This window comes from Dipodomys spectabilis, unplaced genomic scaffold (genome assembly GCF_019054845.1).
Source record: "Dipodomys spectabilis isolate Male_0828 unplaced genomic scaffold, ASM1905484v1 ptg000069l, whole genome shotgun sequence".
NCBI lineage: Eukaryota > Metazoa > Chordata > Mammalia > Rodentia > Heteromyidae > Dipodomys > Dipodomys spectabilis.
This window is the reverse complement of record NW_024870746.1, coordinates 11,819,977-11,835,816: the sequence shown is the minus strand read 5'-3', so window position 1 is coordinate 11,835,816 and position 15,840 is coordinate 11,819,977. Positions and strand designations below refer to the sequence as shown.

The 15,840-nt window shown below is 39.5% G+C and overlaps 1 protein-coding gene across 1 annotated transcript in view; it reads right to left on the bottom strand.

The window, feature by feature from the left end:
• Window positions 1-15,840, bottom strand: part of Taf1a (TATA-box binding protein associated factor, RNA polymerase I subunit A) — a 32,347-nt gene that overhangs the window by 3,979 nt on the left and 12,528 nt on the right. The window contains exons 6-9 of the mRNA XM_042682334.1: window positions 13,758-13,888; window positions 12,354-12,512; window positions 2,511-2,577; window positions 1,730-1,853 (exon numbers count right to left, since the gene is read on the bottom strand). Of these exons, the coding sequence (XP_042538268.1) occupies window positions 1,730-1,853; window positions 2,511-2,577; window positions 12,354-12,512; window positions 13,758-13,888 (481 nt within the window). The remainder of the gene's footprint in view (window positions 1-1,729; window positions 1,854-2,510; window positions 2,578-12,353; window positions 12,513-13,757; window positions 13,889-15,840) is intronic.

The following is a 15,840-nucleotide window of genomic DNA, read 5'->3' as shown; positions in this document are numbered from 1 at the left end:
TGAGAATTGCAATACAAATTCAGATACCATTTTCATACAAATGCTTGAGTACATGATTATGATAGCAGCACTGAGGCAAGCTAAACGTTGATCAATACCTTGATTAAATGCTTATTTAGCACCTACATGCTCTCTGTGGTAAAACTTCTAGAGATTAGAAAAATGCACAGTATATTTCCTGGCTATCAAGAACCCTATGGTCACATACAAGAAAGATTACGTGTAAAGAACAATGATAAATTTTATTATATAAAATTTAAGCTAAAGAAGTGGGCTAGAGTTCAATCAAACTAGCTAAGTTACTTTTAATACAAAGAAAGAAGTAAATATAAACTCTATTTACTAGAAAATTAGTTCTTTTCCTCTCCACTAAAAGTCTTTTTTTTTTTCTTTAAAGAAAAGGAAAAAGAGAGTCTATAGTGTAGTCAGTGGTGAAACAGTATGTTAGAATTGGAAAGTGGTTAACAATAAATGTACCAACATATCACAATGCAATGTTTCCCTTCTCCCAAATTCACATGTGAAACCTACAGGCCATTATGTTGATACAAGGAGGTAAGGAAATGGGAAACTCTAGAATGTGAGCTTAGTCATGAACTAGATTAGTGCTGTCAGGAAAAGCCCCAGAGCATTCATTGCCTTGCTCCCTTCCACACATCAAGAAGGCACTCGATATGAACCAGGAAGATCGCCCTCATCAGGCACCAAATATGCTAGCACCTTCACTTTGGACTTTGGACTTCTCAGCCCCTAGAATTTTTAAGAATAAATTTGTTCTCCACTTGCATGTTTTCTTATAAACTCTCAAATAGAGTAAGACATACAAATAGAGTAAGACATGTTTATAAAAACATTTTATAATCAGCATGTACTATTTCCAGCATCTAGTCAGTTCTGAAGTTTGACACAACAATTAAAATGGACAAAATATAAAACTAAAACTTAACATTGTGATATTCTTTCTTCTCATATAAAAAATAAAAACCAGCTCCTTGGGGTTGGGAAGGTGGCTCAGTGGTAGTGTTTGCCTCACATGCATGAGGCCCTGGGTTCAACTCCTCGGCACCACATCAACAGAAAAAGCTGGAAGTGGTGCTTTGGCTCAAGTGGTAGAGCACTAGCCTTGAGCTGAAAAGCTGAGGAACAAGAATTTCTTTTTAAAGCAAAAAAAAAAAAAAAAAAAATTAAAAATTGAAAGATATTGCAGGATGCCAGCAACTTACACCTATAATCCTAGATACATGGAAGGCTGAGAAATCTGAGGGAGGCTTGTGGATGGAGCCTAGCCAAGACAGAATCACTAGACCCCTTCCGAACCCATTGTCGGAAGCAGTAGTGCATGCCTGTCATTCTAAACTACTTGGGAGGCTGAGATTGGGAAGATCATGGAGCCATGCCAGCTTGGGCAGAAAGGTTCCCAAGACTCCATCTAAGTGGAGAGAAGCTAGATGAGAAGGCACCCGCCTGTCACCCAACAATGACAGAAAGCCTGGAATAAGCAGATTCCTGTCCAGGTGGACACCTGGGTAAGACCCAAGACCTTTTCTCAAAAATAACCAGTGAAAAGCAGAGCTCGGGGCATGGTTCAATGATAGCAAGTGTGTAGCTCTGAATTCAAACCCTAGTACCATAAATTAAACAAGAAAAAAAACCAAGTGAAAGACATTAGCTAAAACATCCATTAGTATTATTTACAATGTTCTGGTAATGAATGTTATTTCTTACTTACTGTATTAATATTTGTTTCAGATATTTTGCCAAATATTTCCAAGCAGTTATGTTCTTTGTGCATCCAGCAAAATCCAAAAGCCCAAATAACACTTCCAAACCCAGTTTACGGTGTTCTTCTTTTTCTGCAATATTGGTAAGTCCAAGTTTACATACATTACTGAATTAGTGCACAAAGCTAAAAAGATATAAAGTTGATCAAGTATTACTGAATCACAAGCTTCTGTCTGATTAAATGTTTAAAACAATTTACCATGCTCATTCTCCTGTGATGAATCAGAAGAATTCATGCTAATGAGAACAAGACAGTAAGTCTGATCCAAATACACTCTTCTACTTATATACTAAGAACCTGCCCTATTTAGGCTTTTTTGTCATATTCTCTTCTCTTAAGGAGAGGGATTTGCATAGTTTTGGTATAATTACCTTAGCAAGTTGACTTCCTTCTAGTAAGTATGTACTTTTCTATACCTAGCTGAAGCTCTACAGGAATTAAAATGAAGTGAATTATATAAATGGAAGTCATTTCTCTTTTGCTACCCATTGCCCAATGTTCTATCAGAGCAGACAAACTTTTTCTGTAAAGGAAGAGTCAGAAAACGCTTAGTGAGGCATGTAGCCTCTGCACAATTCTGCCATTGAAGTGCAAAACCTAAAGGAATGGGATCCTGTTGAGCTTAATTACAAAACAGGGGATGGGGAGAGTGGCCCTTCCATCACTGCTTACTAATTTCCTAGTATATAGAATATCTACATAAAGATATATTAAAAAAATTATTTACCTGATTTTCTAAGTAATACATGGAATTCTAACATCAGTTGATGAGATGGAACAATCTCATATAAAATCTAGAAGAAACAACAACTGGTAATTTACACATAATGGTGACATTTCTCAAATTTCAGCTCAGTTTCAAATAAAATTTAAGGGTGTGTGTACCTAAGTGTATTATTTAGTATGCAACTCAGATTGGCCTTAATTCAGTCTTCCTGTTTCTGTCTTCTAAGTACAGTGAAAAATAAAGTCAGGGCTACTGGGGAAGATAAATGAAGACTTTTCATTTTCATCTTATACATATTTCTGCTTAACATACTTAAAAACTTAAAATATTTTATTTTTGCCCACCATAAAATCTTAATTATCTGAGATAGGCAAATGATTCTTATTCTAAGAATAAAATATTTTATTTATTCTAAGAATAAAACCCATCAAAATTAGAAATGTCTGCTCTTCAAAAGACACTATTAAGAAAAAAGGGGTTGGAGTATAGTTTATTAGTACACATGCTTAGCATACTCAAGGCTTGAGTTCAATCATCCCCAACACCTGTAACATAGAAAAGAAACCAAAAAAAGAGAAGCAATCCTCTGTGGGGAAAAATTCCCAATCCATGGAATTTTATTCAGAGTATACAAATTCTTTTAAATTGGGAAGATAATACTGCTTAAAAAAAATTAAAGATGGGCTGGGAAGGTGGCTCAGTGGTAGAGTGCTTGCCTTGCATGCATGAGGCCCTGGGTTCAATTCCTCAGCACCACATAAGCAAAAAGGAAAAAGCCGGAAGTGGTGCTGTGGCTCAAGTGGTAGAGCGCTAGCCTTGAGCTGAAGAGCTGAGGGACAGCGCCCAGGCCCAGAGTTCAAGGCCCACGACCAGACCCAAAAAAAAAAAAAAAAAAATTAAAGATAAAATATCTGGATACTACAAAAAAGAAAAGAGAAGTAGAGGACACAAGATGGCCAAGTCATATTAAAAAATAGTCAACATTAGCCTTTAGATAAATGCAAATAAAAGCTATGATTAGATTTATCCTAATGTTGACACTGTAATGGTTGCAAGCCACTCAGTATTAAATGTTGGCACAGATGGGGAAATTGAAGTTTCACACATAGATGGTAGGAATGTCAATAGTACAGTCATTTCAGAAATAGCTGAGTAGTTTCCTAAGAAGTTAAATATGTTTTCCTTATCCAGCAATTCCACTCTTAGTTTCCCAGTGAAAAATAAAACTACATGTGAACACTAAGACTTACACATGTATCGTCTTAGTAGCATTATACACAATAGTGAAAAAGTAAAAATAAGTGCTGGAGAGATATATCAGTGTTACAGGTTTTGTCTAGCATGAACAAAGCCCTGGGTTTGCTCCATAGGACACACCCTTAAAAAAAAAGCCCATCAAGAAATGTATGCATAGTTGTGCTGGTAGCTTTAGTATGGCCTTGTTTGTGATCATTTGGGTAAATGCCCAGAAATGGGATTGCTGGGTCATAGGGGAGCTCTATGTGTAGTCTTTTGGAGAACCTCCATACTTCTTTCCAGAGTGATAGAATAAGTTTATATTCCCACCAATAGTGCAGTAGGGTTCCCTTTTGGCCACATCCCCTCCAGCATCTGTTGTTATTAGATTTCTTGATTATAGCTGTTCTAACTGGGGTGGAACCAACCCAGATGCCCCTCAGTAGATGAGTAGATCAAGAAAATGTGGGATATATATAGAGAGAGATATAGATATAGATATATATATAATGAAATTTTATGCTTCCATCAGAAAGAATGACAGTGCCCCAATTTGTTAGGAAATGGAAACACTTAGAAAAAAATCATACTAAGTGAAGTAAGCCAGACCCAAATAACAATCCCATGGGTTCTCTCATTTGCAATAATTAGTATATGCCTAGGATAATTTTATCATATGAGTAGAAAATCTCAAAAGCTATGTACATATGACCATATAAGATGATGCTAAGCAAAACAAGCCCCAAGATATGGACACAAGAGGTTTTTCTTTGTTGTTGTTGTTTTTAATGTACTATGTGATTGTTCTGTTTCCTTTGTATGTTCTTCCTACTATGGTATATCCCCCTGTTGTCACTGTACTTGATTTTGGTACCTTGCATCTTGTATATATATTTGTCTAATTTGGGGAGGGGAAGGAAGAGGAAGGGTAATAACAAAACGCTGAAAGGACACAGGATGACCCACTGCAACAACGATACCCACAAGACACTATATTGGAAATGAACTTTACAACTTTGGTCGGGGAGAGGAGTTGGGGGGAGTGGGAAGAGATAGTGGGAGAACAACAAAGGAGGGAATAACAATCCCTTGCTCAACAAGAAATGTACTCATTACCTCACTCATGTAAGTGTAACCGCTCTGTACAGCATCTTTACAATAAAATAAAATGTTTTTAAAAACCAACCAAAAAATGTATACATAAAAACTCAGCTATAATAAGTTACAAATATACATGCAGCAGCATGGGAGAAATTAGAAAACATTATTCTGAACAAGACAAACCATACCATAAAAAGCAAAAACTGTTCAAATACTGGAATAAAAATTCTATACCTAATGGTATATTGAAAATGAACTATACAACTTGCAGGTGGGAGAGGGAAAAATTGGGAGAGTGAGTGAGGGAAGGGGTGACAATGTCCAAAAGGAAATGTACTCTTTACCTGACTTATTTTAACTGTACCCTCTGTACATCATCTTTACAATAACAATTTTTAAAAAAAAATTCTATACCTGGGGAGTTCTCAAGATGGCGACGGGGCAGTAGGGAAACGCCACAGCTCTCTCCAACCAAAAAGAGAGTTCGAGTTCCAACCTTTAATCTCCCCAAGAGACCGACAACAACAAAAAGACGAACACTCAGAGAAAAACCAGAGGTGGAAAATAACAAAAAAAGAAAGAGAGGAAAAGAAGAATTTCAGAACAGAGAAGAGCGAAGACCCCTCCCCCAACCTTTACTGGCCGCGCGGCAGTGCGCCAAGCCGCCGGCCAGCCGGCCCGGCGGGGGCTGCCTGAGCCACAGAGACACAGGGGGCTGCTTGCAGATCACCAGGTACCGGATTGCAGAACAGCGGATCGCCAGGAACAGAGAAACCTACCAGCCGGGAGTCTCCAGGAGGATCCCACCCCACCCATCACTCTCCACCGGAGCGGAGAGGCTCCATCCCGCCAAAGCCGCCCGGCACCAGCAGCACCACAAAGGGACCTGTCGCGATCGCAACGACCCGGCGGGGGGCCGCCCAACCCAGCCCGCAACCACCCCAACTGAACTCGGACTGCAACAACAACTGACGGACTGCAACAACAACTGACGACCTACAGGGTGAGTACCCATCAGGGGACAGGGAATCCATCAAGGGAGACCAGAGCTGGAGGGAATCCCCAGACCCTGACCTAGACTCCCTACCCCAACACCCGGACCACAGGACCCACTAAAACTGGGAACTGTTCGAGAGCCCCACCAGCCGGTGGAGCACACTCTGCTGGCCAGGCCAGAGCAAGAGCGCCCCGGGAAGGGAGCTTAAATGCTCAAGCCAGGAACAGTGCCCCTGGGTCAAGACTACCAACAGTAGAAGAAATTTGAACTGTGTCCTCCAGGCTGCATAACCAAGGTGGTATACACATTAGCACAGGCCTAACGAGCGCGCTCCAGGCTGGGGCCGGAACCAGGCCAGGGGACCGGCGCCTGAACAAAGCAAAAAGGGTCAGAAGTGGGGCTGTGGCTCAAATGGTAGGGTGCCAGCCCTGAGCTGAAGAGCTGAGGGACAGCACCCAAACCTAGAGTTCAAGCCCACAACCAGCCCAAAACAAACAAAAACACATCAGGAGCCCATAGCAGACTCCAGTATTTGGGAGAGTGCATCCAGAGCATCTGATCTTCCCAAGAGCACCCGCAGGAGCAAACACAAGCAGTCTAGGCTGCTCAACCCTTCCAAAGGCGGGAATTGCTACAGCAGAGAGCTGAGAATCCTAAGTGAATAGCAGCTGGAAATAGGCTCCCAACAGAATCCAGATCAGACACAGACTCTCTCTACCAATAGAGAATCAGCAACCAAGCAAAGACAGGCACACCAAAACAAGATTGAAGAGCAGTCTCCTGAACCCCCATGCGAAAATCACAGAGAAAAATCACAAGGTTTACCACTACCCAGGACAGCAAGCTCACCTCAAAAGCCAGCAGCCACGCAGGGGAGAGCCCCAGTGGGAGCAAAGCAGGAATGGAAGACAAAAACTACATCCAAGGGTTGCTGGAGGCAATGACTCAAGAAATAAAGCGAGAAATGGATCAGAAATTGAAAGAGCACAAGGATGAACTATCAAAAGATATACAGGATATCAAACAAAAATTGGATGCAAAAATAGAAGCTGCACAAACCTCAGTAAGAAGTGAGATAAACGCCAAATTAGAGGTAATGCATACTGATATCACCTCATTGAGAGGTGAGATCAGTACTCTGAGAACCAACATTGAATCCATAAAGGGATCCATTTCCATCATGCAAACCACAATAGAAGCCACGGTCAACAGAGTGAATGAAATGGAAGGTAGAGTGTCAGATACAGAAGACAGAATACACCAACTGGACCAAAAAGTGACAGATATGGAAAAATCACTCAAATTAAACCAAAGGGAAATTCAAGAGCAAGCAGATAATGCTAAAAAATTTAACCTTCGCATAATCGGAGTGGACGAAGGTGAGGAATTCCAGAGCAAGGGAATGCAACACCTATTTAACAAGATAGTCAATGAAAATTTTCCCCACCTCAAAAACGACCATCTTAACTACATCACAAAAGCTTATCGAACACCCAACAAGCAAGATCCCAGGAGAAACACTTCTAGGCACATAATAGTAACAATGATGGATCTGAATAATAAGGAAACAATCCTGCATGCAGCAAAAATGAAGAAGGAGCTATACTACAACGGGAAAAAAATTAGAATCACTGCAGATCTCTCCACACAAACAATGAATGCAAGAAAAGCCTGGGAAAGCACCATACGAGCCCTGAGAGCCAATAACTGCCAACCCAGACTGATATACCCGGCAAAGCTAGCATTCACATTCGATGGAGAACTGAAAACTTTTAATAGCAAAGAAAAACTAAATGAATACATAAACATTAAGCCAGCATTACAAAGAATTCTAAGAGGGGGGACACAACCTGAAGAAAGCAACCAGGAACTGGGACCTGCTCCAAACAGGCATTACTCAAAGTCTAACTGAGCAAGCACAGGAGGAAAGGAAAGAAGAAAAACTTAGGAAAACGGAATGGCAGGGACAACAATGCATCTCTCTATACTTTCTCTTAATATAAATGGGCTGAATTCGCCAATTAAAAGAAAACGAACTGAGGACTGGATCAGAAAACAAGACCCATCCATCTGTTGCCTTCAGGAGACCCACCTCTCAGCCAAACATACAAACAAACTCAGAGTGAAGGGGTGGAAAAGGATCTACCAATCAAATTCCCCCAATAAGAAAGCAGGTGTAGCTATCCTGATATCTGACAAAATAAACTTTTCATTAAAATCAGTACAGAAAGACAAGGACGGACATTACATATTAATAAAGGGAACAATCCAAGAGGAGGATATAACCATCATCAACTTATATGCCCCAAATATCGGTGCACCCAGATATGTTAAACAAATGCTCTCAAACTTACAGAATAAAATAGATCCCAATACGATAATACTAGGAGACTTTAACACGCCACTCTCACCAAAGGACAGGTCTACCAACCAGAGGATTGGCAAAGAAGCTACCGAATTAAGTGAGGCCATACTTCAAGCGGAATTAACTGACATCTACCGAGTATTTCACCCTAAAACAACACAGTACACATTCTTCTCAGCAGCTCATGGAACTTTCTCCAAAATAGACCATATCATAGTTCATGCAAGGAACTTAAGCAAATACAAAGGGATCGACATAATCCCCTGTATCCTATCTGACCACAGTGGAATCAAGCTAGCTCTCAATAACAAAGCATACCGCAGAAATTTCTCTAATACATGGAAATTGAACAGCACACTCCTTAACAAGGCCTGGGTAACAGAAGAGATCAGAGAAGAAATAAAGCATTTCCTAGAACTCAATGAAAATGAAAACACCTCACAAAGAAACTTGTGGGACACAGCAAAAGCAGTCCTGAGGGGCAAATTTATTGCCCTCAGTGCCCACATCAAGAGAATGGAGACAGACCAAGTAAATAATCTCATGTTGCAACTAAAACAGCTAGAAAAACAAGAAAAAATGGGACCTAAAGCTACTAGACGAAGCCAGATAACCAAATTGAGAGCAGAGATTAACCAATTAGAAAATCAGAAAACCATAACCAAAATAAACCAAACAAAAAGCTGGTTCTTTGAAAAAATAAACAAAATTGATGGCCCGTTGGCAAGATTAATTAAAAAAAGAAGAGAGGAAACCCATATTAATAGGATTAGGGATGCCACGGGAAACATCACAACACGTACCCAAGATATCCAAACAATTCTAACAGACTACTTTCAAAAGCTATACTCTCTAAAGGAAGAAAATCTGGCGGAAATGGATGCATTTTTAGAGAAATACAAGTTACCCAAACTGAGCAAAGAAGAAGTTAACCAATTAAATAAGCCAATATCCTATAATGAGATACAGGAAGCTATCAAAAGTCTTCCAACAAAAAAAAGCCCAGGACCAGATGGATTCACAGCAGAATTCTATAAGACCTTTAAAGAAGAACTAATACCCATACTCCTCAAGCTCTTCAGAGAAACAGAGAAGGAGGGAGCTATCCCAAACTCATTCTACGAAGCCAATATCACACTCATCCCCAAACCAGGCAAAGACCCAACCAAAAAGGAGAATTACAGGCCAATCTCCTTGATGAACACAGATGCAAAGATCCTTAACAAGATTCTAGCTAACAGAATCCAGAAACACATAAAAAAAATAATACACTATGATCAGGTAGGCTTCATCCCAGAGACACAGGGATGGTTTAACATACGTAAGTCAATAAATGTAATCCAGCATATCAACAGAGCCAAGGTCAAGAATCACATGATTATCGCTACAGATGCAGAAAAGGCCTTTGATAAAATTCAACATTCATTCATGCTAAAAGCTCTGGAGAAAATAGGAATAGAAGGAACATTTCTAAAAACAATAAAAGCCATTTATGACAGACCAATAGCCAATATTATACTTAATGGGGAAAAGCTACAACCAATCCTCCTAAAAACAGGAACAAGGCAAGGATGTCCACTGTCTCCACTCCTCTTCAACATAGTCCTAGAACCCTTAGCCAGGGCAATAAGGCAAGAAAAAGACATTAAAGGGATCCGCATAGGGAAAGAAGAAGTGAAACTATCCCTTTTTGCAGACGACATGATACTATACCTCCACGATCCCAAAAACTCCATCCCCAAACTTTTAGAAATCATAAGTCACTTCGGCAAAATAGCAGGATACAAAATAAACCCACAAAAATCAGTTGCCTTCCTATACACTGATAACGCACAGGAAGAGAGGGAAATAAAGGGAGCAACCCCATTCACAATAACCTCCCAAAAAATAAAATATTTAGGAATTAACCTAACCAAAGATGTAAAAGAACTATTTAATGAGAACTATAAAAAGTTAAAGAAAGAAATTGCAGAAGACACTAGGAAATGGAAAGACCTCCCATGCTCCTGGATAGGCCGACTTAATATAGTAAAGATGGTGATACTTCCAAAATTAATATACAAATTCAATGCAATTCCTATTAAAATCCCAATGACGTACATCACTGAAATACAGAAAACAGTCCAAAAATTTATATGGAACAACAAAAGACCTAGAATAGCCAAAACAATTCTAGGGGATAAAGACAATATGGGAGGGCTATCCATGCCGAACTTCAAACTCTACTACAGAGCTATAATCACAAAGACAGCATGGTACTGGCACAAAAACAGACCCGAAGACCAATGGAACAGAATAGAAGATCCAGATATAAATCCACAGGCCTACAGCCAGCTGATATTCGACAAAGGAGCCAAAGACATACAATGGAAGAAACACAGCCTCTTCAACCGCTGGTGCTGGGAAAACTGGGCAGCCACATGCAGAAAACTAAAAGTGGACCCCAGCCTATCACCATGCACCAACATCAACTCAAAATGGATTAAAGACCTTAACATTAAACCTGAATCTCTGAAACTACTGCAGGACAGAGTAGGAGAGACACTTGAACTAATAGGCACAGGAAGGAACTTCCTGAACAGAGTCCCAGGGTCACAACAAGTTGGAGAGAGACTCGACAAATGGGACTACCTTAAAATAAAAAGCTTCTGCACAGCTAAATCTATCGCAACTAAGCTAGAAAGACAACCAACTAATTGGGAAAAAATATTTACCAGCAATATATCAGACAAGGGGTTAACATCCTGTATATACAGGGAACTCAAGAAACTAATCCCTCCCAAACCTAACAAACCAATTACTAAATGGGCAAGGGAACTAAAGAGGGACTTCTCAAATGAAGAAATAAAAATGGCAAAGAAACACATGAGGAAATGTTCATCATCCCTGGTGGTGAAGGAAATGCAAATAAAGACAACCCTGAGATACCACCTTACCCCAGTCAGAATGTCCCACATCCACAAATCAGCCAACGACAAATGCTGGAGGGGATGTGGAGAAAGAGGAACCCTATTACACTGCTGGTGGGAATGTACACTTATACAACCACTTTGGAAAGCAGTCTGGAGGGTCCTTAGAAAGCTAAAGATTGACCTCCCTTACGACCCAGTCATACCACTTCTAGGCATCTACCCTGAACAACAGGAACCAATATACAAGGACACGTGCACCTCCATGTTTATTGCAGCACTGTTCGCAATAGCTAGGATATGGAAACAACCTAGGTGCCCCACCACAGATGAATGGATCCAAAAATTGTGGTATCTATACACAATGGAATATTATGCAGCCATTAGAAATGGCAAAATAATGGCATTTGCAGGGAAATGGATGGAGCTAGAAGGAATCATGTTGAGCGAGGTAAGCCAAGAACGAAGAGACAAACGGTACATGGTCTCCCTCATAAGTGGATGCTAAATCCAAAAGGTTAGTGATACGACAAAACTAACAGGACTTAAGAAACAAAGAACTCCCGCTCATCTGGTTGAACCACTACTAAATATCCTCATGCTGCTGATCACAAATATGGTATATAACATGTGAACACTGTTATATATTACAGACTGTGGTAGACAATTTGCTCCAGGGAAGTTAGAATGAACTTGTGACTTTGAAATTATGTAATCATTTAATCACAATCAAAAAAAAAAAAAAAAAAAAAAGAACCTCGGGGAAGGGAGGGAGGGAGGGGATGGTAGGGGGAAAACAATGGAGGGGGTAACAATGTTCAAGAGGAAGTGTACTCATAACCTCACTCATGTAACTGTGACCCTCTGTATAGTAGCTTTACAATAAAAAAAAAAAATAAATAAATAAATAAATAAATAAATAGGCAGGTGCCGATGGCTCATGCCTGTAATCCTAGCTACTTAGGAGGCTGAGATCTGAGGATCAAGGCTCAAAGGTAGCCCGGGCAGGAAAGTCCACGAGACTCTTATCTTCAATTAACCACCAGATAACCAGAAGTGGTGCTGTGACTCAAGTGGTAGAGTGCTTGCCTTGAGCTGAAGAGCTCAGGGACAGCACCCAGGCCCAGAGTTCAAGCCCCATGACCAACCAAAAAAATTAAATTAAAATTAAAATAAATAAAATTGCCTAATTATTGCAAAAAAAAAAAAAAAAAAAAAAAAAAAAAATTCTATACCTTAAGCACACTTAGAAGTTTTGCTTTTGGTGCCTTCTCTCGCTTTAGAAAGTTGTATAAGTATATGTGAGCATTGGGATTTGATGGGAACTTTGCATCATAGGCATAATTGGTGAGAACCTTTCTGGCTCCATCATGATCACCATAGAATTCCAGCATCTAAAAAAAGTAAAGTCATGATGTCTTAGCTGATTCTTTCAGATGTCTCTAAAAAGGTAAGATACAACTTTACCACTGGAAAGCAACAATAACTACAACAAAGCATCAAAAAATGAACAAATAGTAACTGTTTAAGGAATAACAGTTATTATTCTTTGTTTTCACTGTCACTGTTACAACTTGTAGACAGACAAGATCACTTAAGATAGAGGTCTAGGCCAGGCACCTGTGGCTCATGCCTGTAATCCTAGCTACTCAGGAGGCTAAGACCTGAGGATCACATTTCAAAGCCAGCCCAGACAGAAAAGTCCATGAGACTCTAATCTCCAATAAACCACTCAGAAAACTGGAATTGGAGCAGTGGCTCTGAGCGCTAGCCTTGAGCTGAAGAGCTGAGGAACAGCGTTTAGGCCCAGAGTTCAAGCCCCATGACTGACCAAAAAAAAAAAAAGAGGTCTGTGGACTCCCATTTAAAATTGGTATTTTGTTGCTAAAACTTTAAAAACCATTCCTACCAGAAACAAGTCCTCAGGCTGAATTTGGAGGATCATAGTCCGAAGCCAGCCCAGGCAAGAAAGTCCTTAAGACTCTTATCTCCAATTAACCACCAGAAAATCAGAAGTGGTGCTGTGGTTCAAAGTATTAGAGCACTAGCAATACTAATGTTCATGAATAAGATGTACTTCAGTGTCCTACCACAAAATGTGCTATAAATCTGCTCCCATCCTTACACAGGAATTCAGAGTAGGATATAGTTTTGGAGACTATCTTCATAAAGTACTCAAATTCTTAAAAGAGCAAATATATTCCTATAGAACAGTGCCAGGCTGTCTGTCTCCTTTTACAATGACATGATAGGACACCTTATAAACTTTCTGAAAGCTACTAATCATCTTCTCATACATTGGGATCCATATAACCAATATGCAGATTTTTCCATTTCCCTATTACACCCCACCCAATCTTCCTACTTTTCTTTTAAGCTCAATAAGAATAACAAGAATTGATATATACAATCACATGCTATTTCTATTGTAGGTATTTGATGTGAAAGGTTACGCAGTGATAAAAATAAACAAAAATAACTTTGATAGCACATTAATAAAGACCAAAAAAAGAAACATCCTGTTTTTCTTTTTTAAAAAACTATCTTCTTCCTTAGTTTCCATCTGAACATGGGGCAAGCTATCTTTGCACAGGCTTAATACAAAATAAAACTAACAATTTTCTGAAAAGTCGACTTACCTCTACATAACTCTTCACAAAAGGATCCCAAACTCCTGGAATTTTAATCAATGCACCAATATGTGTAGATGTCTTCCAGCTCTGGTTAAGTATATTTCGGGATTTTGTGCTGTAAGCATAATCATTCTTATCTGTCCAAAGATAAATGATTTTCATTTTTTTTATTTTTTGTGGTCATGGGGCTTGAACTCGGGGTCTGAGTGCTGTCCTTGAGCTCTTCAGCTCAAGGCTAGCACTCTACTACTTAAGCCACAGCGCCACTTCCAGCCTTTTCTGCTTATGTGGTGCTACCAAAAAGCTGTAAGTGGGAGCTGTGGCTCATGTGGGAGAGCTTAGAGCAAAGGGAGCTTAGGAGCAACACCCAGGCCCTGAATTCAAGCCCCAGGGCCTGCACAAGAAGAAAAACAGAAAACAAAAATTTGACAAAAGGTATCTATGAAACACTCACAGCTAACATTGAACTTAATCATGAAAGATTATATAGTTTCCCCCTAAAGGAACAAGACAAGGATGTTTTCTCTGACCACATCTATTCATTATGCTGAAGGTTTTACTCAGGGCGAAATAACAGAAAAGATGACCAAATTAAAAAGAAAGTAAATTTTATCTCTTTTTGTAGATAATATGATCATGTACATAGATACTCTGAAAACTTATTAGAACTAAAAAATGAGATTGTCAAGGATGGAGGGTACCAGATAAATACACAAAAATCAAATGTATGCATACACTTGCAAGAGACAATAAGAAAATAACACTGTGAAAAGAAAGCCATGTACAAAAGCAACAAAAACAATACTTAGATATTATCTTTAATACTTAAGAATCATCTGTATATCTATAATCAATTATCTATATTTACCTTAACTCTAATTAAAACCCCAGATGATCTTCACATGAAAACCCAAGATCCTGAAAATAGTATATCTACATCCAGATAGAGAGAGAGAGAAAGAGAAAGAGAGAGAGACAGACAGACAGACAGACAGATATAATTGTTATGAACAAGGGGCTGGTAGCTCACGCCTTATAATACTAGCTACTCAAGAGGCTGAGATCTGAGGACTGCAGTTCAAAGCCAGCCAGACAGAAAAGTCCATGAGAATTTTATATCCAATTAAACACCCCAAAAAAATCCAGAAGTAAGCTGTGGCTAAAGTGGTAGAGCACTAGCCTTAGCTCAAGGACAGTGGCTACACCCTGAGTTCAAGCTCCATGACCAAAAAAACAAAAAACTGTTACAATACTTCTGACTAGATTTTATAAAGAACTCTTACAATTCAATCATTAAAAGACAAATAATTTGCTGGTGTGATTATAACATTACCTACTTGGGAGGCAGAGATCAAGAGGATCTGTTTGAGGCCAGCTTGAACAAAAAGTTAGCAAGATCACTCCATCTCAACTAGAAAGCTGGATGTGCTAGTATGAGCCTCTGATCCCAACGATAAGAGTGGAACAGGTAGTAGGATTGCAGTCCAAGGCCAACCAGGATAAAAGCATAAGACCCTATAATAATAATTAATAACAGCAACTAAAGCAACACAAATGGGTGGGGATGTGGTTCAAGGGGTAGAGTACTTGCCTAGCAAACTTGGAAGCCCTGAGTTCAAATCTCAGTATGCCAGGAAAAAAAAAAGGTATTCAATTAAAATTCAAACAGAAGATCCAAACATAAATTTTTCCAAAGAAGACATATAAATGGCCCACAGGGACATGAAAAAATGCTCCACAAAATGATAAGACTGCTAGCCTTGAGCTCAGGGAAAATATCAAGGCCCCAGAGGCAAGCCCTGAAACCACCACCACCAACAAGAATAATTAACAGATTAACACCAGGAAGTAAACCTGAAAATACCAGAGCAGTTAGCCCCCTCCTGCCATCTAACTTTAGATATTGTTATAAGAATAGGAGACAGAAAAGGACTATCTAACTTTTCACAAATGGGAAAAGTTAACTCTGGTGGCTCATGCCTGTAAGCCTAGCTACTCAGGAGGCTGAGATCTGAGAATCAGGGTTCAAAGACAGCCCAGGCAGGAAAGGTCCTTAAGACTGTTGTCTCCGATTAATCACCAGAAAACC